Source organism: Hippoglossus stenolepis, chromosome 18, assembly GCF_022539355.2.
Source record: "Hippoglossus stenolepis isolate QCI-W04-F060 chromosome 18, HSTE1.2, whole genome shotgun sequence".
Lineage (NCBI taxonomy): Eukaryota > Metazoa > Chordata > Actinopteri > Pleuronectiformes > Pleuronectidae > Hippoglossus > Hippoglossus stenolepis.
The window spans coordinates 10231380-10257954 of NC_061500.1; the positions used below are offsets into that span (position 1 = coordinate 10231380).

Genomic DNA, 26575 nt, shown 5'->3' on the forward strand with positions numbered 1-26575 from the left:
TATTTCACTTGTTACATGATGTTGGTCCATTTCTTGAAGACAGATTCTGTTCTTGTGTTAATGTCCACACACACAGATATAGTATGTGTGAGATTATATTATATATATATGTTTTATGTACCAATGAATACAATTTTGTCAACAGATGTGGACATTATTGTGACCATGTATGAAGAAAACTATTCAGGAGCTAAATTAGATGGTTTAGTTTCAATATTACGAGCAAATACTTACGTCTTCATGTTGGTAGTCTGGTCCGAGTCGTTCCTGAAGCAGTACGGGTGTAGGCCAATGTGTGTGTGTGTGTGTGTGTGTGTGTGTGTGTGTGTGTGTGTGTGTGTGTGTGTGTGTGTGTGTGTGTGTGTGTGTGTGTGTGTGTGTCCAAGTGTACATGACTTATATAAATGCAGTTGCCGTTACGTTGCCATGTCTCAGGTTCCTAGACATTTATGAGTGTTCATCCCCCCTCCTCCCCCAGGTCATGGGGGTCTTAACCAACTAGGCGGAATGTTTGTTAATGGCCGTCCACTTCCGGAGGTGATCCGGCAACGCATTGTGGACATGGCCCACCAGGGGGTTCGGCCCTGTGACATCTCCCGGCAGCTCCGAGTCAGCCATGGCTGCGTCAGCAAGATCCTGGGACGGTAAGTACACCAACGAGCACATTACTCAACTTCCTGTTACTGTTGACCTCTGAACTTCTGTTTACTTATCACAAATGTTTCGCTCTCCAACGCCTAAAGCAACAACTGAAATCCTTCTACTTCCTTTAATTAAAAGTTCCTTCACACCCTCTTTTCCTCCAGCTACTACGAGACCGGAAGCATCAAGCCTGGTGTGATTGGCGGCTCCAAGCCCAAGGTGGCCACCCCGAAAGTTGTGGACAAGATCGCCGATTACAAGAGGCAGAACCCCACCATGTTCGCGTGGGAGATCAGGGACCGGCTGCTGGCAGAGGGAGTGTGTGACGGCGACACGGTGCCCAGCGTGAGCTCCATTAACAGGTGACAAAGTCAATCATGAATGAAATCATGTTTGTGCCTCGGTGGCTCAGCAGTCATGGAAGGTGGACAAGGGGGACAAGTGCAATGTGGGGGTTATGAAATCAGCATCTTCCCGACAAAGATGCTCCTCCAGAGAAACTTTAAAACTTCCTCACGTACTTCTTCCTTCAGCAGTGATATACTATCATCATGTTAATGCTTATTTCCAACCAATAAAGTTCATGTGTTTTTGGTTTCAGAATAATACGAACTAAAGTCCAACAGCCGTTCAACCTGCCTCTAGATGGAAAAGGCCTGAGTCCCGGACAAACCTTAAGTAAGTCTGCACCAAACACATGCACATGCACGGTGAAGCTTGTGTATCATTGTCCATATCAACCTGCGTTCTCACATGACGCTGACGGATTAAGGTTAAAGATAGGGCGCGCTCATTGTTCTGTGGGATTAAACTCATGACCTTGCCGACCACTGAGATGTGCAGCATCGTTTCCTGCTCTCCGTCTCCAATCTGTCCGTTTTTGTTTTTCTCCCTCCCCAGTCCCCAGTTCAGCGGTCACCCCTCCCGAATCTCCTCAGTCCGACTCCCTGGGCTCCACCTACTCCATCAGCGGCCTGCTGGGTATCCCTCATCCCAGCGCCGAGGGCAAGAGGAGCCACGATGACAGTAAGAATCAGATCAAGCCAATGAGACGCTGCATGTCCTCGGTTCAAGTTTGTGCTCTTGTGGTGTCCATCAGAAGAACATCAACGGCTTAAGCTGTTGCTATTCCCACCAAAACAGAGGAAACACTCAAAAGCTATTTTCATAGAAGTCATTTGCAAACACTTACACTTAAATCTAGCAACTTTTTTTTCAGTGATATGTTTAATTTCGGACCTGATTTGAATTTAACACTATTTTAACATCTGGCAGGCAGTCATTTACTCTGAGAAATCATGTCATGAAGCTGAAACGCCCACCTACACACTGCAGATTGCTTTATTTAATCACTTCTTTGACCTTTATTGTTGCCACGAGGAACAAGTTTCTCTGCCACAAGTCATTAAACAAAGAGCTATGAGATTAATTCAAAATACCTGATTCACCCCTGAAAGGCAATTTCAGGCCTGCTAATGGGAAACTATTTCACAGTACATTCACACATATATAACTATAAACTCTGTCTACAAAAATCGGTTCTTCTGTATCGGTCACTGACATGAAAGTTTAGTGTCAGGGAAAAGTTAAACAGTTAAATAGTTTAGTCGTTTACTAATGACACAATACATTTTCTGTGGCCAGAATCCTGCCTGAGGAATTTTAGAAATTTGATAATTTTTACCACTATCATATCCTCCCTCTGCATCTCCCAGGTGACCAGGACAGCTGTCGGCACAGCGTGGACTCTCAGGGCAGCGGTGGCGTCCCAAGGAAACAGATGAGGGTGGATCATTTCTCAGCCGCCTCGCAACATCTGGACTGCGGGTTCGATCGTCACCACTACCCGCCGGACTCATTCGGCTCGGCCTCCGGCAGCAAGGCAGAGCAGGTACAGCAGCAAGTGACTAATGATCAATACAGTGACACAGAACTGGAAACACACAGTAATCAAGGAATACATATTTAAACACAGCTCAGAGGGGAAGGCAATTCATTGTACATGAATTTTTCTTCTTCTTGTTTTCTTATTTTCCTAATTTCAGATTTGTTTTTCCACAATTTGGATATTTTGTCCTTGCGTTTCACTTCCTCCAATGGCTAATCCCAGTTTGTCATCCCCAGACTTTGTACCCGCTGTCCCTGCTCAACGGCAGCCTCGACGAGGCCAAGACCAGCCTCTCAGCATCCAGCTCCACCATTGGACGGAATCTGGCGCATCAGGGCTACACCATGGTGACCGGTGAGACTATGTTAGATGATGGCGATGATGCCCTTTGACCCCCCCCCACACACAAAGCGCATGGCACAAAGTCCTCAACATCCTGAGTCTTAGCGTCAGCATCTCTTACACAACCCTGACACCTCTCATTCTTTGTTTGTTGTTGACGTGTTACTCGTGTTTTTTAGTTCCACTCATGTTCATCATTTGCTTTTATTTTTCTCACCCCGCCCGTCACCGCCTCAGAGCCCCTTCAGTCCCTGCCGCTCTGTCTAAAACAGGAAATGTCCCCAGAGGTGACCAGCACAAGCCCATCGCCAAACATGGCGGCCTCCAACCTGGCGTTCCTGGAGCTGCAGGCGCTGCAGAAACCCGTTTCTGTCAGCGGCAGCAGCTGCAGCTCCAACCATTTCCCCAATGCATTCAACTCATTCTCCCATCATGCACCAGTGTACGGGCAGTTCAGCAGCCAGTCTGTTATCTCAGGTAACATTCATCTCATTCATGTTCATACTCATAACCAACGTTTTTGTGTTGCAGGTGGACAGTGAGTGTAGGGCTTCAAAAAAAAATTATTTTCATTATATCTGCTGCTTATTGATCAGGTTTTTAACTAGTCATTTGGTCAATGGGTTGTTTTGAAAAATACACTGAAATTAATTTGTCTTGTTCAAAAATCTTATTCTCACAGTCCAAAACTATAAAATATATAATTAATTATAATAGAAGACAAAGGAAAACTGCCATCTGAGAAGCTGAAACCACAGAATTTGACCCTTTTCCTCATAGAAATTAACTAATTAACAGTCTAACGTTGAACGCGTCTGTTAATCAACATATTGTGAGTGGCTCTGATTCAGTGTAATTTTCTGCAGCAAAATAAAACCTTCACCCTAAAGCTTCTGTAAAACATCGACGTGAACTTCCATCTTAACTTACAAGCTGTGTGTGTTGTGGTGTGTGTTTTCAGGACGTGACATGGTGAGCTCCACGCTGCCAGGTTACCCACCTCACATCCCGTCCCCTGCACAGTCAGGATACTCCTCCTCTGCCATCACAGGCATGGTCGCAGGTAAGGACCAAAGCACGTCAGAGGAAATTAAAGTACATCCCTTTAATATATATAAAATCACATCAAACAGGTAGAGAGGAAGTGAAGGGAGGGAGATGAAGGCAGGAAGAAAAGGAATAAAGAGAAAGGAAAGGCTGAAACGGAGGCTTGTAGATTAACAGGGAGACTGGCTGAGTTAATGAGTAGCCCTGCCAGGGTGGTGAACTTGTGTGTGTCTGTGTGTGTGTGCGTGGGTGCACACGGGCCCAGGGGGTACAGGGAACAGGCTGGGGGTTCCGCCCTGCTGCCCACACCCCCCCACCCAGACACCTCTGACCACCCATCGCCATGGGAACCAGGGGGCCCGGGAGGGAGATGCAGGGGTGGGCGGAGGGGGTGTAAAGTCTGGGTAAGAACGAAGAGGGGGCGGTGTGTGTGTGTGTGTGTGTGGTGTGTGTGTGCACGTTTGTGTGGGTTTCTGTGTGTGTGTGTGTCTTTGTCAAGATGCCTGCATACGACCAGACAGTGTGTGTGTGTGTGTGTGTGCGTGCGTGCATGTGTGTGTGTGTGATGTGCCTTTTTTTATTTGAAGTCTGCCCTCCGAAGCGCGAAATGAGAGGGTCTGATTTATTATTTTTCTGGTGGGCTCGCTGTGAGGAAGCGTTGATACACAATTACTGAGTGAAGGGGTGGGTGGTTGGGTGGGTGGTGGGGTTAGGACAGGAGGAGGAGGTGGGGAGCTCAGGGATTCATTCCAGCCAACATAATTACCAATTAGATATTGGAATGTTAAAAAAAAAAAAGGGACGAGGAGAAAAGAAAGAAAGAGGAGTGCCAGGAAGCAGGAAGTGTAGGACGGAGAGAGGAGGAGGGCATTTCTGAGGGCAGAGGCTGAGCGATGCGAGGGGCCGAGGAAAGAGGGCGTAGAGGGTGATGCACGCACCACTGGTCCGAGGGATTTCACCCTCAGCCATCCACCTGCACCACAGATTAATGGTTTACAGGCTGCACTAACTGTTGGTGAATTATGAGCTAAGGCTGAGCAGACGCTGGGACACACACACACACACACACACACACACACACACACACACACACAGACACACACACACACAAACAGAGCTCTCGGCCATGACTTAGCCTCACTCCTTTTAATAACATGTGTTGTCTTTGTTGTTGGGTTTTATCTGCAGGACGTGAGTGTTTGATCAAGTTGTTTTTCTTCCCTGTTCGCAGCAGGTGCAGACTACACCGGTCAGTCCTACACCCATTCACCCTACACCTCGTACAGTGAGGCCTGGAGGTTCACTAACTCCAGCATACTGGGTGAGAAGGACACGCCGACAACCGACAGTGTGTGTGTGTGCATGCGTGCGTGCGTGTGCTTAATATATATTGTTTATCTGCAGCTGACAACCTCATGCATCTAGCACCTCGTCTCTGAATACACTTAGTTTTTTCCTGTATGATGATGAACGTGGACCTTCACAATAAAAGACACATTATTTAGATGTTGAAAGGGTTTTTAGAAGCGTCTGCATTAACTCATAAAACTCCCCTGGAAGTTAAGAAGAAATCTCTTCTGCCAAATGTATGATTAATGGTATTTAAATGATGGGCTGACATGCAGGAAGCTGTAGGCAAATGCAGTTTCTCCCTGTGGACGGACTTACTGGGAAGTTCTACATTACTTTAAAATTATTTTTCATCTATTTTAACTTTATTTAACCTTGAGAAATACCATTTCAAGGTTGGAAACCTCTTATGCAACATAACAACTTGCAGAGAAGACAATATATAATAAGGCAAATGGCAAAACAGTGCCAAATAGGCCTAAATCAACAAAGGAATTAGACAACTGAAGGAGTAACTTACCAAATGTAAAATCAGATAACTCAATTTAAAACTCATTTTACAGACAATTCCAGAAAAAGAGAATACTTTCTTTCCCAGCACTGTTCATACATTACATTTATATATACATTTATTTATGTATACGTTTGTACTAATGAGGCACAACAAAAGGAAGCCTTCAAGAATAGATCTCACAACAATCAGCTCCATTTTCCCCCTGATATTAACTGGCAGCAGATGTACTACATCTTCAGTCTGAGATAAAAATCGTTTGACCGTGCAACACATAATATAGACAGACTATCTATGGATTGACATCAGACTGTGTATCAGTTTTGAAAATAACTACTTCGCATGAGGCACATCTGGCGGTTTTAGGGGACATCTCTGGGAAGGTCCTGCACTTTGATTCCTGAAGAGTCACATCAGAGGTCGAGACTCGATCATGGACTCGATCTACTTGCAGGGACAGACAGTCAGAGCCGCTCAGACCCTCAGCTCAACCATCTGCTGTGAAAGCTCAGATAAGATGGGATAAACAAAGTCTGATCCACCACCAACACCTTCCTCCCTCTGTGTCTCCCCCCGCAGGTTCCCCCTATTACTACAGCTCAGCCTCCCGCACAGCCCCACCACCTTCAGCCGCCTACGACCACCTCTAGTCCCTGCTGCATGGACAGACCCTGTGTCTGATGGACCGGACTCGACCCACTGGGCTGAGACTGGAGAACCTTCACACCGTCATGCGGACCAAGGCATGAAAGTCAAAACTGGATGTGAACTAGAGACTCTGCTGACAAAACCAGCAACATGGTTTTTTTTTTGTATCACATCCTCTCATGGTGAACCACACCATCTTCTCCTTTATTTATTTGTCAGGACCTCCACCATTTTTCCAGGGTTGACTCTGACTCGTGCACGTTTACACATTGCTGACAGTGAACTCCACGCGGGGCCTGTTTCCTGCAGAGACTCAGCCTGATATCAGTATGATCAGTACACAGATAGCTCTTTAATGCTGTTTTGGCCAAAGACTTTCGTTCTCGCACATCTGCAACTTGACTCTTCAGTGAGTAGGGATATGCAACTTCTTTATAATGAACTATGCCCACATTTGTTTACAATTAACGCTTCTTTGTCCTTAATTGTGAACCCTGTCAAATTTCCTTTTCTTGATCTGTGTCTGCTTGCAAATTCATTTTTGTGATTTCTTTTTGTTGTTGTTTCCACTGTAAATTCTGAGCTTTTCCTGGTCCTGAGTATAGACCGAAGGGCGACACATTTAATCACAATTACAACAAAAATGCCAACGTATGCCCCTCCAAGTCAATTAATGTATCTGTTCAGCAATGTGTACATATTGTAAATGATGAATTACTTATGGGGAAGTGATGCAATTTGACTCAGAGAATGACTGATGAGGGCGGGAGGGGGGGTGGGTGGGTGGGATGGGGGATGATTTGGCTACTGAAACCAACAGGGCTTGAAATGGGCCTGCGTTTGTTTTGCTTCAAATAAATTTAGTTTGTTGTCATGCCGATTGTTCTGATGTTTGGTAAGAACTGTGACTATTTTTTCTTATACTGTTATTAATATTATTGCAGATGTACATAATGAATTTCTAAAGAATTATTTTAATTAAAGCATGACAAATTTACCACTGCTTCTACTGTGTCTTTTTTTAAAACCTGTGAAATTAATAAAAGAATAAACATCAATTCTTTTTGTTTTTATAATTTGCGTTTATGGGTACACAGAACATGTTTTGATTGTGATTATAATACACTATAAGGTGTAGGGATATGACAAGGTTCTTCTCCAAAATTATTGTCTGCTTGTCTTATCATCATTATTATTATTATTATTATTAAAGTGCACTCTAAGGCTACTGTAATGAAACGTTTCACACCAAGGCAGCTGAAGTTTCTTTTCCAAAACTATAGGTATATTGTCTGATTGTATTATTATTATTATTATTTTTAATAATGATAATAATAAAATGCACTCTAAGGCTACTGTAATGAAACTTTTCAAAAAGTATACGTATTCATTGTCAGATTTTGTTATTATTATTATTATAAGTAGTAGTAGTATTATAAAAACTCGTCGTCAGCTTCTTAACCTGAAATATTTTGTCTTTTCTTTTCTTTTCTGCAGCTCTGAGCATTTTTAAAAGGACGAAACCAATGATCCTGAAAACGCGCGCATCTGTTTAATTTGGTCTTTTATTTTCTGCATCATGTAGTTTTATTTGCAGTCGCTGCGTGGCTCTTTGCGGCCTCATTACTGCGGCGCGTTAACGAGGCCACGGTTCGCCGGTGCCGCGGCCCACCTGGTGCCACCGCGCGCGGGACACGCGCAGCCCCGCGAGGATGACGGAGAGGGAGGCCGCGCGCGCGCGACCCCCCACACACACAGCACGTGACATCATCATAATAATAATAATAATAATAATAATAATAATAATAATAATAATAATAATAATACATATAATAATACATATACATGTATTTACACTTGTCAATCAAACAAATTGACAACTTTTTTTAATCATTTACACTGTAAAATATATAAGTGCTAAATATATCTAATATTAATGTGAATATGACATAAACTGGTGGGTGTTCTGGAGCTTTTCATCATAGCCCATGATCTTCCTCATTCGCCATTGAATTATAGCCTGTGATATGAATATTAATGAACATATGAATGAGTGTGAACGTGCCGATAAATGTGCTACATAGGCCTACATATGTATTATGTGTAATATAGTGTATTTTTTAAAAGCAAATTCAGGTCTAAAGATATATATCAATAATATGACACATTTAAAGATGAAATATACCAATGGTATTAGATTTTTTCTTTCTACTGTTGACCCGTATTAAATTGTTCCTTTTAAATGCAACTGATTTTTTTAATGTATAGCCTATAATATAAATTTTGACAGGCTACCCTTTTCTAGCTGTGAGAAAAAGTAATGTGCACTAGAACCTGCTTCAGTCTCCGCTCTGGGCTTTATTCTCTTTCACGGAGGCCCCTTGTTTGGTCTCATTAGACCACTGGAACCTCTGCACAGATTTCCTGTTCTCAAACTTTTGTTCGGTTCATGGCCTAATTCATCACTGAGGAGACTCTCAAAACTAATAATATAACTCCGGAACCAGACTGTATGAAGGCTTTTGTCTGACTTCTGAGACAATCGCTTTAAGTCCTCAATATCAGTGCAGTCGGAGCAGCATCTGTCCGCTGATGAAGAGCAGCCATGACGTCTCTCTGTTTACAGTATGCACTCGTCTTTCTCCCTGTCTCTCCAAGCCTTCACCCTCCTCACATTTCAACATTTCCCTGACTCACCTCTTTACACCCTCTCTTTGTATCCCTCTCCTGCAGCCACACTGTACACGCAGCGTACCGCCCTGTAAACTTTAAACAATAGCTGCACTTCATCCCATTGTTGTCCAAGTGGCCTGGCCCACTCCAGACAGCCCATCAACTGACTGGACTCTCATTCTTTCCAACCCCCTGCTCAGGCATGCAGAACACACACACATCCATATACATTCATACATACAGAGGAGCGCTTAAGTGGATGTGCCTCACAGCCACAGCCGCAGACCTTTTAACCGAACCCAGTTTCAGATTCCTCAGCCAGCTGACGGACGGCCAGTGAAATAACGGCTGCAAACGTTAAACATTAACAGTCTCACTGCCAAATGAGTAAAAAACAAAACATTATACTGCTACAGCAGCAGAAATAACTCCTCTCTGTCTCTCTCTGGGCCTATTAGCGGTGGAGGATTCGGGCCACAGTGCTTCTGGTAATGAGCCCGGCAGCACAATACAGGCACCGGGCCGGAACAGCTGAGGACAGACAAAGCTGGCAGGATGGGGCAACCGGGACTTACTACACTTAACACAGAGCCATGCTAACACTGTGTGTATGTGTGACGGAGAGACAGGGCAAGAATGTCTCCCTATATGTGTGTGTGTGTGTGTGTGTGTGTGTGTGTGTGTGTGTGTGTGTGTGTGTGTGTGTGTGTGTGTGTGTGTGTGTGTGTGTGTGTGTGTGTGTGTGTGTGTGTAGAGAGGGCATGTGTCCCATTACCATTATGGGACAAACTCAAAGACAGAATGGGGGGCCCCTGGAGAAATTGCTGCCAAAAAGGCAGCAGAGGAGTGTGTGGCAATCAGTGGGATGACGGGTCGGGGTTGTCCTGCACCAGTCATCTGGAAAGTTCTCCACTTATCTCTGGGCCCGAGACACCGGCCAACCAATCCAGCCCGGCGAATCAGCATTATGCAGGCTGACAGAATTTGTCTGTCCAAATGAGCTGCAGGACACGTCGTTGTTTTGAACTGTGAATGGCAGCGCTGCTGTGTCGGCCCCGCCCAGTTCAGGCTTTTTGTGGCCCTCGAGAGAACCCAGATTGCGTGAGTGAACCCGTTACCTTGTTTATGAATTGTTATGGACAAAGCACGGCTGATTATTCTGAACCCTTCCTCTGAACCATTTTTTACTCTGAATGTTTAGCAAATACTTTGGAGCTCTTTCAAAGTGAGAGATTCTCATGCTGCTAAGTCGAATTTGCAGTCGATGATAAAACCAACTCATTTTTCTTTGGCTTCATGTGGTTAAAACACAACTCAAGGGCTCAGTGTGATTCAACCGAAGTGTTTGACACAGCGTCAGAAACCTGCTCCCGCCATGACCTTGGAAAGGGGATCAAGGCATTTTCAGACAACCTTTGTAACTTTGCAAAACCATCAGTCCAACGAGCAAACGCACAACACACAGCAATGACCAGGTGTGTGGAGGAGTTGAACGTCACTTTCAAGCTCTAAAAACCAGATGGCAGCACCGGTATATCTGGGATAGTTTGGCTACAGTTTTTCTACGATGGGAGGAAGCAGAGACATGTCATCCACTGACATATATCGAGATATATCTATATATCTATATATATATAGATATATATATATATCTATATATATATACAATCATTGCAATAGACATAGCAAGGCAAATATCATTAGGTTATGACACAAAAACTGCCAACACAAGATCCAACCTTCCAGCTTGTAATGCATCTATTTACGCAACATCAAACCTCGAAACTCAGTGTGATGATTTTTTTTGTCGAGCAGTCATGTCTGACATCAAAGGAGCGTACAAGTTTAACACCCAATAGCTATCAAGAGATTTTACTGCAAGCCAGAAGTGTCACCTTCATGGTGGCACGGAAAAACAAAGCTGTTTGATATTGATATTTCTGTCTGAACCAAAGTGGTGGACCTAACAACCCAATCTCTATCAGAGACTATATTTAATCATGGGCCAGAGAAAAGGCCTCAGAACACCTGAGCGGACTTCAAATTACAACACATTCCTCCGGTTTCAAGAGGTTATCTTATCTCCTCCACTTTAACCATAGTGGAACAAATGTGCCAGTCAAACAGAGCAAAGGGGAACCAACAGAGGCTGTTTCTGTGAGGGAACAGAAGGAAGGAAACACAGGTGCCCTGTGTCATACCGGCCTATTAAACAACACACGAGCCCTGAAGGCAGGAAGCTACTATTGACTGGGAGACATCAAGAAAAACACACCTTTCAAAGCACACACACATTCAACACTACACACACTCACAGAGGTGGATAAAATCTGCCAGGTATCAGGTACTGCCCTGAGGGAGAGGGTTGACCTGTGGGGGCCCGGGGGGGGGGCTGACAAACAGCTCATTCAACATCACATACACATCTCGATTGTGCTGATTTATCCCGACCTTGTAAAGAAAGAATATATGCAAATGTTCAGAGATTTGGATTTGATAATGGAGGGAAAACCAGATTTCCAGTCAGAGCTGAAAATGAATCGAGATAAGATGGAGGAGATTAGCACACAAGCATTCTTTGCTCGGCCCTATACGTCGCATTAACCCACCAAGTACCGACTTTTAGATCCCGTCCGCTGTGTTTGTCCTGCATCTTAAAAGCCGCTGCGCCTGTGCCCGGGGAGTGTTGTCAGAGGCAGGAGTGTGTGTGTGGAAGAGGAAAGGGCAAAGAGAGTTCACGCTTTGAAAAGCCCTTAAGCAAGGCACTCGCCGGGACTCTTTCAATCAGACGCTCCTTTGCTACAAAAGCCTGCATTTGTAAAAAAAAAGGGCCACGAAGGCTCAGTTATGATAGAATCTAAAGAGTGATTCATGTTTGGACTGGGTCTGACTGGCAAATAAAATGAAAATGTCTGGGTTTGAGAAAAGCTACCCTAATGGGAGCAGTCTGGGAGAAAAAGAGGGACGGGAGGATGTTTTTCTTCAGTGCCTCCCATCTCTTTGAAAACAAGCTACAAGCAATAAAAGAATATCACTCCCACTGAAAAGGAAAATGACACCCATTTGTAAAACGAATGTACCGAGTGTGTTTGGGTCTTTGCAGACAGGAAAGTGCGGGAGTGGACACAAGTGGACGCTGGATAAGAGGCAGGAGAGGGTAAGAGTGGAGTCGGTGTCTCGGTGAAAGAGGCGAGCGGAGTCTGAGTGGAAAAACAAAACCCCTGAAAGCGCCGCTGATAGATTTCGAGGGCCCTGGACGGAGAGAGCCACATCCCAACAGCAGCAGTCAAGAGCTTAAGATGGAGACAGAGAAACCGAGGAGGGGATGAAAACAGTTTTTTTCAAATATCAGGAGTAGGAGAAATGAAGTGTTTGTGCATATAAGAGATTAGATGTGGCAAGTAGAGCGTGCGAGGCGTCAGCAGCAGATAGAGAATGCCCATCCGGAAGAGGATTGAGGGCAGGAAAAAAAAAAAATCCTACAGCATCTACAGCTCAGCTCCTGTTTGTGGTTTATATTTCCTGAGCATTTCAGGGCCATTGTGATTGTTGAGCAACGTTCAAAGCAACAATGTGTGCGAGGGGGAGGAGAAAAGCGGAGAAAGATGAAAAAAGGGGGCAGAAGTGACCCTGCATGTCGAGGTCTTTTTTTCGCCGCCCATGCTAGACAAGCCCCTAATGATCACAACTTGAGCTCTTGCCTTTTTAATTACCCACCCAGGCCTGACTGAGTCGCACAAAGCTCGGGGAGTGGGCTGGTGCAGATGGAACAAAAACAGGCCGATTCCTTGGGAAGGATGCCCTCTGAACCCAGCCGCTGATGCAGCCCCTGCTGCTCCAGCCGGTCATTATTGTTGTCGTCGTTGCTGGAGCGCTGGAGAAAGGTGGCACTCCAAAACAAGACCACCACCGCTGTTGAAGTCATGGTCCACAGACCATGAGAGCTTCAGTCAAGAGCTCTGCTGTGACGCCAGCACCACACAAACACGCTTTAAACACAAATTGTCAAACATTTCAAGTTGAATCTAAAAACAACAAACAAGAACCGCTAATGGCTGCCTCTCGTCGAAACATTTCGTCACAGCCCCGAGAGCATGTAGGTTAGCTGAGATGGCGTCGCCTTTCGCCTAGCAGGGCCGCCCCCGCCTCCCGCCCCCGCCGAAGGTGCCGTGATGGCCCCGGGGCCCCTGTCACTCCTACGGCCCATCAGTCAACCTCATCTCCAGAATCTGACTTTATCTTAATGAGCCTTTGTTATTCCTGTGAATGAATGGAGACTGCTTCCATTCAGGGGACAAGTTGAGCATTATGAGCGCAGATGATCAGATCCTGAGTTTGTCCTGATGTCTGTCGGTGCAGGTGGGAGACAGGAAGAACAAGGAGCTTCAGGACCAATGAGAGCTCAGCTTATATCCCTATCACCTCCGTCCAGTTCAGACAGAACCGTGTACCCCTGTCTGTGTTGTCTGTGCTCTTCATTGCGTTTCCTATTGTCGCATCACATTCCTGTGTGAGCAATGTGTGTGTTCTGAGTGTGTGTGTGTGTGTGTGTGCTTGTAAATATATATTTGTGAGGTCCGTTTTTCGGGCCGGTCCCCTCCTCAAAGGGCTGTTTGAAATTTGCTTTAGGATTAGGTTGGGCTTAAATCGCAAAACTTGAAATGACTTTTTAAAAATATACTTTGAATAAAAACTGCCAACATGACAATCATTGTTCTCTCTCTTAAAAAAAGTTAGCCACAAATCAAAACGGGTTTAAAGAGATCTCAACGTTTCACTGCATCCCAGCTTCCTCCAGAGATTTGCAGCCACCTGCCCGTCAGGTAGACTTGAATGTTTCGGTTGTTCAGTTCTGATTTGTTCAGGTTGTCACATGAAAATTGCTCAGGAAGTGATGAAATAAAAGTGAATTTTAGCTTAAGGTTGATGCTTTCAGGGTGTGATGATTGTGTGTGTGTGTGTGTGTGTGTGTGTGTGTGTGTGTGTGTGTGTGTGTGTGTGTGTGTGTGTGTGTGTGTGTGTGTGTGTGTGTGTGTGTGTTGCTGGTCAGAATAGTCTGGTGGGTCATCACTGTTTCACTTCTCTCTACTCTCAAGTCTATTGGTGAAATTAAAATAGTCAGTAAAGTATTTTAAATATACAGCGACAATATCCATGAATTTGAATAAAAGCAGAAGGAACATGTACAGACCCATCAGGGTTCTGTTTCACACACACACATAAGAATGGGCTCTGCAGATCTGTCGTCATAACAGCTTTTACAAGGTCAAGGTTTCACTGCTGGCTGAACTTTTAAGGCTTCAGCACGAAACAAGGATCCCATCTGAAGTGACTGTAGAGGATATAACAGAGTAAGCAGTAAGAGTGCACTTCTGGGAGCTTGAATTCAAAGACTATGATGATGACGTCAAGCGTCTTCTCGTGCTGGTGATGGAGGTGAACAACAGCATGCAAGTGACAGTTGAAAAGGCTGCTAACGTCCTCAGTGGACAATCCCTCCTTGTTTCAAACATCATAAGATTATGAACCTGGCTCGGGAGAACAGGAAAACTGTGACAGAGCAGCTGCAGGTGACACCAACTGCTCCGGTTAGGGTTAGGTAAAGATAGGAATGATAAATACAATTGATATTTTATTTTTCCCCTACAGAGGAAAAAAACATAACATTTCAGAAATAAATCCTTCATATGAACATAGTATGAAACAGTGCCAACAAAATACGTATGCAAAATATTAAAAACAACAAAAGTGCAATTATTAAAACAAGTTTCTGACAGAACGGCCTGTCCCCGGCATTCACTCACACATGGCCTGTACTCCAGCACCCTCTTGTGGTTTACATTATAAAAAGGCACAACTGTTGCCCAGAGGATGACATTTCAAATGTAACAGATTTTGTACCATTTTGAGTTTTAATACAAAGAAATTTCCTTTTTTGTTTCAAAGAAAACAAAATAAATTAGGAGCAATCATTTTGATAAACTCAACAAGAGAGTCAGGTTCTCTCCTCAATGGTGAGAGAGTCTGAGAGCTGGGGAGTCCCTGAGGTTATATTTCTGAAAAAGTGCACAAGATGAAAATGCCGAAAAGCAAAACAACTTGCCGAGACGGATTTTATATTTGACTTTGGTGTCTTCCCTGCTTCTGTGGTCAGTGCTTCCAAAAACTAAAAAAAAATCTGGAGTGAAGTCAGCAGTCTCTGAGTAAAAATACCTCTCAGGCCTCTTTATTCCATCGAGGGATGATAGTCCTGCGATACGTCCGTCTTTCAGAGATGTTGCGTCTGACTTTGATCACTGTCGGAGGAGCCATCTCCTGCTCCAGAGAAGGGCTGGAGTGGGACTTTTTCAGCCCGCCGTCCTCCTCGTCTTCCTCCCCCACAGAGTCTGCACACAGGGCTTTATCAAACAGGTTCAGCTCTGCGGGGCTCAACACATTGTTGCCCGTCTTGTCCACCTTCTTCCAGGCCTCCAGCACCTGGATGTAGATCTCGTAGCGACACATCTGTGGGGTTTGCGCAAGATAATGCAGGGTCACTCATGGGTCATTGACACTCATATATATATATTTATATATGCACATTCACTCATGACACCTCCTCTACCTCGTAATGCAGGTACTCTGCTCTGATTCGATGCTCCTCCAGCTCCTTAGCTCTGGCTTTTCTGCCCTCTGGAGGGTTTTGCTGCAGGTAGAACAGGTCGGCTTTGAAGGACTCAAGCTTTCCTGCATGAAACTGCAGCTGACGTTCCTGCACAGGAAGTTACACATAGTAGAAGAAAAATGCAAACGCACGTCATGCAAATCCTGCTGAGGAACAATCACACCAAAAGGGTGGAAATTATTATCAAGGTCGCAGCTGCAAATTTGCTTCATTTAGACATGATATACATTACAACTATTGGACTGTTTTTGTGTAAGAATATTTAACTGTATTATGCCTGTTGAATAAATAAATGATCCCTCTCATACTTTAGCTGCAGGGGTGAAGTAATCCCAGAGGGTGTCATTTCTGTGCTGCAAATTACAATTTTACTTCCTTAAATGGTCTCATTCAAACATGTTAAGAAAAAACATTTGACTTTAAGTTTCAACTATTCAACTGTTGAAAGTAGAGAACTGAAATTAAAACAACTTTGCTGAAGGTATTTGTATGCGTTTACTGCTGAAACACACTGACATATTGCATAAAAACAGGTACAATTAAGTACAAATGTAGGTAAAATAACTTTCACTTTAGGGTAAATTATAGAAGGAGAAGTAAGAGTGTGTACCAGCGTGTGAGCAGACTGCGAGGCGGGGAGGATCGGCCTGAAGAACTTCCTCTGGGAGCCGACAGCAGCAGGAAACGGAGGCGACGAGTGAAGAGCCGAAACCAGGTTGAAGCGGCTGATCCAAGACTTCATCTCCACTTTAGATCTGAGCACAAAACACCAGCGCCGTGAATCTGACTGTTGGACACACATACTTTTTACATACTGATTCCAGCTGTATCGTGACTTACGAGGCCTGAAAGAGGAAAACCCTCCAATCCGCCGTCTGCAAACGGAAGACGTGCGGCTTCTTGGTGTAATCCGTTGCCTGCTCAGCCACCGAGTGGTGCACACTCACCACCTCCTCGTTCACCTGGTGATCCCTCTTGTAATCATCCTGAAACACCACAAACACATAGTTCAGAAATCTATTTATAATTTACATACAAAATAGTTTTCACATAATAAGCAGAGTCAGCAGAGTCCCTGACCTTCTGTAAGTACAGAACCATTCCCCTCAGGACTCCATAGAAAGTCTTCCAGCCTCTTTTCCCCCATGGAGCTGAAACGCACAAACATTCAGCAGGTAAGTAAAGATTACAGACTAAAGACAAGTCTACGCCCTCCACAATAAAACACACAGCTCAGCTTTGAAATTATCAAAATGCTATAATGCTAAATGTTATATTATTGGGATATTAAGCTGCTTTCTGTGTCTAAGACAAACCTCAACAATTTATAGAATCAGAGAGGTTATAGAATCATGATTATGATTATCATATTATTATATGAGTATGTAGTGCAGGAAATTGAAGTACTTATGGGAGCAAATACTGTCAACCATGTCAACTATTCATTATAACAATTATTGGTTACTAATTCAAACTGATTTTTATTAAATAATTTAACATATTCCAAAGTAAATTTAAGTTTTAATATGTAAAATTATGTTATCTTAACCAGGCTATGTTGTCTCTTTCAAAATCAAAGTTTGGATAAAATCATAACTGTATTTAAGATGAAACAAACTAGATATTTTATTTATGTATTATCCACAACAGGCACAAAAAGTTATAAATATTCTGCATACCATTTAATGATGTTTCAATGTACTTTGTAAATTGCTCAACCACACACACCGTAATCCCCACCACACATAGGATCTACTACTTGTTATGTACCAGATGACATATTTAAACATTTAATGATTTGATGAACCTGAGAGGCAAAATAAGTCGGACTCACTGCGTTTGCCGTCGATGTCCGCGTGGAGTTTTCTAAGTAGGAAACCCTCCTTCACCACCAAGGCGTTTTTGTCGTGGGCAACAACCTGGAAGGGGTTGGCTTTGGAGCGCAGCTGTGCATCATCTCCCACATCTTCTTCCAGCAACACAGAGTTCTGTAACTCGTCCTCATCCCTTCGACACACAGAGGGATGTTATTATGCATGAAAGATATGACAAAGGAAGACTCCATGAGACAGAACATATCAAGTGAGGGTGAAATGACTATGTCCACTTACACAGCCCATTCCAGCGGCTCACTCTTGATGGAATTATGAAGACTCTAAGATGTAGATGGAGAAGAAAAAATCATCAACATTTTCATCAACAGGGATTTGACCTTTCGATAAAATGGGTTTTCTGACAACTTCAATAAAGCCATTACCTTCAGGAGATCCTTGCTGAAGTTTTCACCTTCGTTCATCCCATCCAGGTTGGACACAAACTGAGAGGAGGACATGGATTTTCCTACATGCTGTCAACACACACACAGAACATGGGACATGTCAAAACAACATTTTATATCTTTAAACATTTGTTTTGCAGACATAAATGTGTCTAACCTGTCCATGCAAATCAGTGTTGAGAAGCATTAAAGCACATGTCAGAGCCAACACAGCCCCTGAGGATATAAAAAACAAAGTGTTAATGCCACACGTGACGACTCACTGCAGGATCTCTGAGCATGAATCAAACATTTCAAGGTAAACAGTGACAGAGACTCACCTGAAGAGGAGAAGGCTTCAGGGTTGCACTGATGGAAGCGGCAGGCGAAATGCTGCAGCACACGCTCCCTCTCCTGGCTCTCTCCTATCAGTACCACCACTTTCAGAAAAGACCTGTGAGGGAGAGACGTTTTACAAGGTGTTGTATGAGTTTTTTTGTTTTTGTAAGAGCGTTGTCGTCGCACACAATCCAAGCTCTGCCTCTGTCAATTCTCACCTCAGGGCGTGATCCAGAGTTTGACCAGTAAAGTCAAAGAACTTGAGGTATTCCTCTCCGACAGCATGACTGAAGTCATTACTACACAGAGACAGAAGAAAAATCAGGGTTATCAGGAATTTCTTTGAAATTTCATTATCAAACATTTTTATCTGAAGGCTTCAGAGAGAAAAAATCAAGTACCGCAATATCTTTAACTCAATCATTTCTTTTAAAAGCCTAATGGGAACAGGATATGCTTTAAAGCAGATTTTAAGCTAAACTGGGGGTAAAGGACGCCAAAAAGAAATCATGTGACTTCTTGAATATGATGCCCAAGCATAAAGAGGAAGTCAGTGAACATTTCTCAGTCCAGTGAAATTTCACATTGCATAATTCTACCATAAATGAGTCATAAATATGACCCACAAGACTTCGAAGGGACTAAATCTAAGTTGTATCATATTTGTATTGTCAGCAGTGGCCTTTTTTCACAAATTAATTAACTACATCCACTAAAAATCTTGTTTTTTGTTTATTAATTTTATTTATTAAGTTTGTTTTTCAGGGACAGTGCTTATTAATAACAACACTGAAAATATACCAGAGTGAGCCAAGACGCTAATTTTCATCTGTGGTCCCTGGCCAGGTGAAAAGTTGGCAGCCATAAATGAAACAACAAATAACAAGTTACATGTTTAAAACAGTTATCATGATGTAGACAATCAGTTTCAAGTTTGTTGTCTGCATTGGTGGAAAAAGTGTATTCCAGGAAGCTGTGACATCACTGAGGTCGGAGGTGATAAAGACTTCACACTTTCCAACAGACACAGTTTTTCAGCCTGGTGTTAAATGAGTATTACATTATTATTATTATTATTACTATATGTAGATTACAAAAAAATCATCCAGCAAAGGTTTGGATGCCCTGACTTTTAATGCTTATTGGAAGTCAAACTCCAAATATGCAGCATACTATACGACTCTTCAAGCCTGGAAATGAGCAGCTCTTTTCACCTCCCCGCCCTCAGTGAGTAACACAGACTTTCTGTTATTCATTTATGTCTGAGATAACCCTGACGGCATCATCATGGTTATTTTCAAAAATTTTACAAAACGCCTCCAAAACCACAGAAATAAAAACAGCAGTGTTTTCACAGGCTGAGCTGTCGCCCTCACTGTGACACATTTGATGTTAATGTGTTAAATCTATTCAGTGCTCTTTAAATGTTATCTGTGCAATAAATCACACGTAGGGAAAAAAAAGAGCACCACTCAGTCTTTGATGAGATGGAACCATGACGTTAATATTATTAAAAGTCACATTTTTATATATTAATCATATGTTACATTTAGTTTAACTACAGGTTTAGGATCTTAAGTCGCACAGACAGGAAAAGATTTTCTTCCTCTGGACACTGAGTTTTGGCAGATTTGAAAAATATTCGGGAGAAAAACAGAGTCTCTGTGACTTTGGAGAAGTGGTTTGGTTTTCTTTTGCATTGTATAAATAATCATGATTTCACACAGTTCATATCCCATGAAATGGTTAGACAAAATATTGTGTGTTGTGCGTGTTCAAATGTTTTATAAATTAAAATAAGTATAATCAGCTGTATGACTGCTAATGTTTTTCAGCGAACTCATTTACACACATCTGCAGCTTGGAGCTCCACAAAGAAGCAGAAAAACCTTATAGCTGTAGCTAGTTGTGCGTTTGGCTGCGGAGCTCATCATTCATCACTTATGAACACAGAAAGATTTCAAATGTGTAAAAACATGCACTTACTCTTTATCTAAGTGCTTGACCACATCTACAGGTTGGATCCCGTCCAACTTAAACAGCTGCTCAGCGAGGCGGCGGGCCACCTCTCTGTCCACCTCACCTCCGTTCATATGAGGCGTGGGCGTCTCGGGGAGCTTGCATTTCTCTCCATTCGCCATCACTGTTCGTACACCTCCATCCTCAGGACCTGTTAATTCTTCAGCCTGATGTAACGCAGGCAAGCCCACCTGATTTAACTCTGCTGCCTCTGCTGCCTCTGCTGTCTGCTCTGTGACCTCAGTCTCTGCAGACAGCTGCTCTGTTATTTCTGACTCATCTGAATCCTCTGATAGCACATGCTGCTTTGGGATTGTCGGCTGAGACACGTCGGCCGTTTGCGGTGACTGCTCATTCTGCTCGGGCGGCTCCGTCTGCTGCTGCTGCTGCTGCTGCTGCTCTGGGACTTCTGGGTCTTTGGCTTCAACACAGACTGTCCGATCTGACTGAGTACACTCCTCTGTTCGCTCTGCAGTTTCAGGTCGGGCTGACTGATTCGTTACTTCCATCTCTGGTGACTCCTTCAGATGTTGACATCCTAACTGGTCAGAGTGTTCCTCCTCTATCTGATGTAACACCTCTTCCTGGGTAGGCTCGGGCTCTTTGATCGTTTCCAGCTGCTCACACTCAGACCGTTCAGGGTGCGGTGAAGTTTTCTCGTCACAATATTGTTGCTCCAAACGACTTTCCTCCTCCACTTCTTCAGGCAGCTCTGGTATCGCTTGTAAGTTTTCTGTCTTCTTTGCATTTTCTGTCTCCTGCATTAATGCTTCTTCACTGTTGTCGACGGCTTCTGGCTGCTCAGGTTCCACGTTATGATCTACACCTTTACACATTTCTGTCTCTTCGGTCCGACCTGTGGAATCTTCATGTAACTGCTCCTGTATCTCTACGTCCTCTTCGGTCCCTGAGTGACGAATTTCATCCACAAGCTCTGACGGATGCAAATGAATTAGCTTATCTGGGGTAAGTCCTGCATCCTCTGTTTGTAGTGGCTCTGCCGTCACCTCCCTACAAACAGTGCATGAAATATGAGATGCAGTCAGTGTTAGAGTACTACATAAAACTGTGACATGATTAACATAATGAAGTCATTGAGTTTCAGTACACGTTTCCTGTTCCCCTTTCCATCATACTCACACATCACTTGGACAACTGTCAGTGTTTGCCTCTTCACTGTCGTCAGCATAAAGCACGTTGGTCACACGCTTCTCCTCTTCTTCTTCTTCTTCTTCTTCTTCTTCGTTGGTCACACGCTTCTCCTCTTCTTCTTCTTCTGCCTCCTCGCCCTCTCCATCAATCTCTACTCCATTCACTGAATTTTGTGGTTCCTCTGAGTCTCCCTGTGCAGTTAGCAGAACGCTAAGCTCCTCTGGTTCCTCTTCTAGTTTTACATCTACGAGACAGTTCCCCTCATCTTCTGAGCCTTCAGCCTCCCAAACAGTCTCGATTATGTCCACAGTCTCAACAGGATCGGAGGTTACTGAGCGTCTGTCCTCATCTTCTGAGTCAGTCTCGAGAGGAATTTCTGGAAGATTTTTCCAGAGACAGATAAACATCACAGTTTTGTAGTAAAATCTAACACTTTTTTTTTTTTAAACGACACCAGAGCTACCACAATGAACATGAATCATGACTGTATATTCCAAAACTGAGCAAGAAATAGAAAAAAAAACATTGTTTTAATGTGTTGCTATGAGTAATACGCACCGTTATTACTGTCTACCAGCTCGTGTGTTGAATCTTCCTTTTCCTGTGTCGTCGGCTCTTGCACTTCGGCAGCATCACATGGCTGGAAATTGCAACACAGGCCATCATCGAACATGAGCATGTGAAAAACTGTGTGAGAAAACCTCATCTGACCAACATGATGTGTTCTCTATTCCTCCACCACTGCTAACCCTATTACAGTAACTCACACATCTGTATTCAAAGACGTAAAGACCGAGGTGGCGACAGAAAAGTCAAGCTACACTCAGTGAAGGAAGTAAGAAACTACAGGAAACTGTTTCTAAAAAGGTGTGTACAGACACAGAAAAAGACAAAACTCGACATAGTATCAGAATTTCAGCTCTTTACACGATCTCTTTATGTAAGGTACATACCTCAAAGCTGTTTCCTGACCACTCCACACTCAGAAGCTGTGAATTAAGCCGATCTTGTTCCTCTCTCTCCTCCGTAATGAGAAACGCAGAAATATCATCTTCAGATTGGTGAAGTGACGGGGAAGTGGTACCTAGACTTGTCACGCTGCTGGAGTCCAGCTCATTGGCCAAGCTGCTGTCAGTCACGAGCGAGGGCTTCTCTGTAAAGGGATCGGGCATGTCCCACTGTACCGTGGCGAAAGAGAGTGATGTACTGGGACGTACAGGACATATTATGTGGTCCCATTGCTCTGGCTCATCAGGAGTCTCTCGTCCTGTCGTTGGAGAAAAAGTGAGTTCATCTGTCCCATGTGCCTCGAATATCTCCCCCTCCGTCTCTGTCTCGTCCAAAACAGTGACCTCCTGTTCTCCACTGATGTACTGAAGCTCCGCAGAGGTCCACGAGTCTTGGTGGGGCTGCTGCAGGACTGAATCTGTACTATGTAGCAGAGAGGAGCAGATGATTTCCTCCTCCATTAGGGTCTCTCTCAGTCTGTTCCGTTGTTTGGTTTCTTGCTCTTTTTTTAGATTTCGTGGGTTTTGGTGAAAGTTTCTGTAAATGTTGCCTTGCTGTCCTCTTCTATACGAAGATCATTTTTGTGCAGCTGCATAAATGTGAAACTCTGAGGCACGTTACAACCTCCAGTGGCTCCATTAACAGTTCTGTGAAACAAGAAAGAACCCATTAATGTTCAAGAATAGGCAGCACAAGATTTAAATTGTGGGTCAGACACGAGTGGCTCAAAAACCCTGCTGTTATATGATAACAGAAACAAAGCTCTTTCTTCATCAAGTGTTTGAATAACACATTTAAAAATAACTTTTAGGGGAACCTCCAAGTCTATTAGATGGAACATCCGATAGCTGATAGACAAAAAAGCCATTCATAACAATCCACTATATTTGGTGGGAAAGTGATAGGGATGCATTTACAGTGGCTCGGCATTTTTGTATTCGTCTGTGAGAAAGAGTAAATTTAAAAGTACTGAGAAAAGCCTTTTGAATTAAATACATCACTCTGACAAAAATACTCAACACTTACCACATAATCCAGTTTGTAGATTTTTTTTTTATATCCCATTGTGATCATTTGTCAAATATCTTAGTATCTCGTCATTGCAGTGCACATGTGCAAAAGACGTCAAGTGAAATGTCACAAAAGCTTGTCTGCACTTCCTGATCATAGACGAAGAAAATCACCCGAGTGAGTGAGCCCAAAGAAAAGGAGCAGAGAGATAGCGGTGCATGTGTGTGGATTAAGAAGAGAGGCAGAGGGTGGAGTTAATCTTTTTTTTTTTTTTTAGCTGGTGAGCAGTTTAACTGTCTGTGCCGTATGTTTATCATTTTATCACTGTGGCGCACTGTGACCCTGGCTGATGGATAAAGCCACGGTGAACTAGAGTCTAAACTTGTAGTTGCCGCCGCTTGTAAACACAAACCAAGGGCATCACCTCCAAGGTCACCAAGGCCACAGGAAGTGAACAGTTAAAGCATCACTTATCATATCTTATTTTGTTCTGCATATTTAATCCTGTTGCTTGTTCTCAACTTCATTTCTATCACACGTTTTGTCAGTCTTGATTATTCTATTCGAGTCACGCAACCAACATCCGGGACAGACTTTGACCACATTTCCTGTGTGGGTGCTCACTTCTCAGTTCCTGTCAGGGTGCAACAAGTGCTACGTTAAATGTATGAGCGTTACTGAAGATTAGGAAGGAGCCTCGTCTATAAAAGGAAAGGCACTGTGTGGAGATGCGGAAACTTTAAGAGCTAAATTTTGCATATATGTATAATTGTCTCGTTGATGTTTACACTAAACATCTAAATAATTTGGGGCAGACCAACATTATACAGTACGGCTGATAATCTCTTGCTGGAGTGTTTGAAACTACAACACCGTTAATCTTCTGCGTGTGACAGTATTTTCGGCAGCATTGTTAGGAAGGAAACTGTAACACAAATGCTCAAATGACTGTGGAGGTCTCCTGAAAGAAACACTTTTGAGTCTCAATAAAAGAGAAATCCAGAAGAAATCTAAAGTACAGATATATATAAATGAAAGAAAACATACCATAGAGGAGAAAATAAAACAGCCACACTGGGTAAAGAAAGAGTTGTGAAATTACTTATTATGTATGTGAAACATCATAATCTGTCGACAGAGCCGTCTAGAATTTCATTCATTAGCACCACGGTGCATGGCACAGGCACAAACTTGAACATTTCAACATTTTCAAACCTCAAAGAGCTCAAAAACTACCCTCATTAGAAAGAATCTTTTCAACTGTGAAGCATGACTTACCCCCTCCAGGCTCTCTAAAGCAGCATCATATGATCCGCCAGCTTGTGAGGTTTTAAGTCATGTCTTGTGGGAGGGAAGGACACATCGCTGTGTTACACTGGGTTTATACTGCTGTCAATGAGCTGTGCCTTAACCAACACTCGCACACACGCATACAAAACCCCCTTCAGCTGATTTTGGTCTGAAGCTGCTTCGCACAACAAACCAGCCACACATCCGCTCTCTTAAAGCCAGGCAGCCTCTTAAGTCTGTGGTGTCGCATAAAGATGCATCTAAGTCACAAGTCCCAGGCTGGACCGAGTCCTCCTCCTCCCTCTTCATGCTTCCTCTCCATTTTGGAGAAATCCTGATCACACTTCCGTCTCCATACGTCCTGTTCGTCCGTCTGCAGAAATGGCTGGAGGGTGAAAGGGGGATTTGTGAAGAAGAAGAAGAAGAAGGAGAAAGCAGCTGAGTGACAACAAAGAGGAAGAAAGGGTACGTTGTGATTGGCAGATGACTCAAGAGACACCTGAGAGGCACAGGCCCACGCCCACTGCCCTGAAGGCATGGGAGCACACATACAGGTCAGGTGAGGGGAGTGGCTCAGCTTCATTCCTGCAAAATACACCTGGAGCAATGTGGTAGAACCAGAAGGCTTCCAGATTCAATGTGCACATGTAATTAGCTGAGCAACTGTCTGTTGGTCTGTGGCCGGACACCTCTGTTTTACAGACCTGTCTCCACTGGGCTGCGTGAGCCACGGAGAACTGGTTGGTTGGCATAGTAACCTTACCTTTAACCAATGGCTGTGTTAGACGAGGGGTTAGTGTTAAGGTTAACTCTGTAATTTGGTTTTATTAGCAAGAATGTGTTTAGGATTTACCTTTAACAACAAGACTAATTAGATAATGTAATACGACTTATGAGATATAAGAACAAGACTAATAAAATCATTTAACAAGATTTATAAGATCAGATAACACCAAGATTAATAAGATCATATAACGAGAAGATTAATAAGATAATATAATAAGACTTATAAGATATAAGAACAAGATTTATAAAATCATATGACAAGATTTATAAGATCAGGAAACAACAAGATTAATAAGATCATATAACAACAAAATTAAAAAGACCATATAATAAGATTAATAAGATAATATAGCTAGAAGACTAATACACTAATATCACAATAAGACTGAGAAGATAAAATAACAAGACTATCAAGATAACACAACTAATGAGATAAAATAACAAGACAGTTAATCTAATATAATTGCCCAGTTTTAGCTTAACTCAAAGCAATTTAGCATTATTCACATCAGGATTAGCATTAGCATCGGTCGCAGACTCATTATTCGCAGCGTTAGCAACAACACACGTCACTAACGCAACATTTTTAGCTCGTCCGCGTTGTTGCCACAGACTTAAGAGGGCGGTTAGCCACAGTTAGCACATGCGCAAGTTACCAGAAGCATTTGGTTAGCTTGTCATATAACGTCGTTACTCGTTACAATGCTTAGCAACATTAGCTTCTTCTCCATCAGTGTCAATTAAATGTAAACGGGTATTAGCATGATTAGCATCCACATTAAAACAGTTGCATTACCTATCACTTATGTGGGCATCCTTGTTAGTGGTGGTTAGTAGTAGAGGTGAACTAGTGGTGTCGTCAGTGGTTAACACTAGTAAACCCTGGTGATTAGCTGTTTGTGGCTTAAACACAGATATCAACAATAACGTGGTTATTTGTGTGAACTG

At 43.2% G+C, this 26575-nt stretch overlaps 2 protein-coding genes across 3 annotated transcripts; one reads left to right on the forward strand and one right to left on the reverse strand.

Moving 5' to 3' along the window:
- The first annotated feature begins 240 nt into the window (after positions 1-240).
- pax8 (paired box 8) lies at positions 241-7147 on the forward strand. The gene is made up of 11 exons (XM_047344543.1): positions 241-283; positions 479-644; positions 807-1004; positions 1244-1320; positions 1543-1668; positions 2358-2533; positions 2767-2884; positions 3110-3349; positions 3834-3935; positions 5151-5240; positions 6360-7147. The coding sequence occupies exons 1-11, from the start codon at positions 241-243 to the stop codon at positions 6428-6430; spliced, it is 1407 nt and encodes a 468-aa protein (XP_047200499.1). The 3' UTR covers positions 6431-7147.
- Positions 7148-14720: 7573 nt separating this feature from the next.
- LOC118125778 (PH and SEC7 domain-containing protein 4) lies at positions 14721-26555 on the reverse strand. 2 transcript variants are annotated; one of them, XM_035184745.2, is made up of 17 exons: positions 26424-26555; positions 24830-25226; positions 22486-23187; positions 22091-22172; positions 21521-21908; positions 20348-21391; positions 18580-18660; positions 18364-18476; positions 18201-18259; positions 18023-18112; positions 17877-17920; positions 17600-17772; positions 16846-16916; positions 16606-16751; positions 16376-16520; positions 15706-15852; positions 14721-15605 (listed from the first exon to the last, which is right to left on the reverse strand). In XM_035184745.2, the coding sequence occupies exons 3-17, from the start codon at positions 22999-23001 to the stop codon at positions 15318-15320; spliced, it is 3387 nt and encodes a 1128-aa protein (XP_035040636.2). In that variant the 5' UTR covers positions 23002-23187; positions 24830-25226; positions 26424-26555; the 3' UTR covers positions 14721-15317. The 2 variants fall into 2 exon arrangements, with proteins under 2 accessions (XP_035040636.2, XP_035040637.2); XM_035184746.2 differs by lacking the exons at positions 24830-25226; positions 26424-26555 and adding an exon at positions 23567-23741.
- Positions 26556-26575: the final 20 nt, after the last annotated feature.